This window comes from Penaeus monodon, chromosome 22 (genome assembly GCF_015228065.2).
Source record: "Penaeus monodon isolate SGIC_2016 chromosome 22, NSTDA_Pmon_1, whole genome shotgun sequence".
Classification (NCBI taxonomy): domain Eukaryota; kingdom Metazoa; phylum Arthropoda; class Malacostraca; order Decapoda; family Penaeidae; genus Penaeus; species Penaeus monodon.
Genome location: NC_051407.1, coordinates 39885472 through 39886080, shown reverse-complemented (window position 1 = coordinate 39886080; position 609 = coordinate 39885472). Strand labels below are relative to the sequence as shown.

At 48.1% G+C, this 609-nt stretch overlaps 1 protein-coding gene across 1 annotated transcript in view; it reads left to right on the top strand.

Moving 5' to 3' along the window:
* Positions 1–609, top strand: part of LOC119587434 (pancreatic triacylglycerol lipase-like) — a 63913-nt gene that overhangs the window by 56972 nt on the left and 6332 nt on the right. Inside the window, exon 4 of the mRNA XM_037936165.1 lies at positions 353–523. Coding sequence (XP_037792093.1) covers positions 353–523 — 171 coding nt within the window. The remainder of the gene's footprint in view (positions 1–352; positions 524–609) is intronic.

Genomic DNA, 609 nt, shown 5'->3' with positions numbered 1-609 from the left:
CAATACGGACCCTTTCTTTGGTAACACAATTCAGAAGAAATTAGAAGTATCTCTAACGGGTATAATCCCTTGCCATGGTTTCCAGATTTTTCAGTTAATATTCGTAATTCAGAGGAAGAGAGAGAGAGAGAAAAAAAACAAATGAATGCCTGAGGAAGTCACTGCATAGCAAGTTTTCTAGCAAAAGAGAGAGACAAATTAAGATAAACGTCTATGAAAAAAAGTGTGAATTAAAAGGGAGAGATGGAGAGAAGGGAAAGGAAAGGAGACATAGATATATAGCTAGGTAGGTAGAGGAAGAATGGCTAAAAAAAAAATAAATAACAATAATCGACCTCCCCCCCTCCCCCCTCAACGTTCGCAGGATACGCCGGCGAGAGGGTGATCGGGTTGGGCAGGATCACGGGCCTCGATCCTGCAGGACCCTACTTCGAGAACCTTCCTCCCAAAGTCCGCCTGGATCCTACGGACGCGCTCTTCGTTGACGTCATCCACACGAACGGAGACCCACTCATTCTGCAAGGTTGGGTGACGCCGACGGAGGCAGGGCCGCGCCGGGCTCTCTTCGCACGCGCCCATGTCTGCCGATCGAAAGGCGGAATGACACTG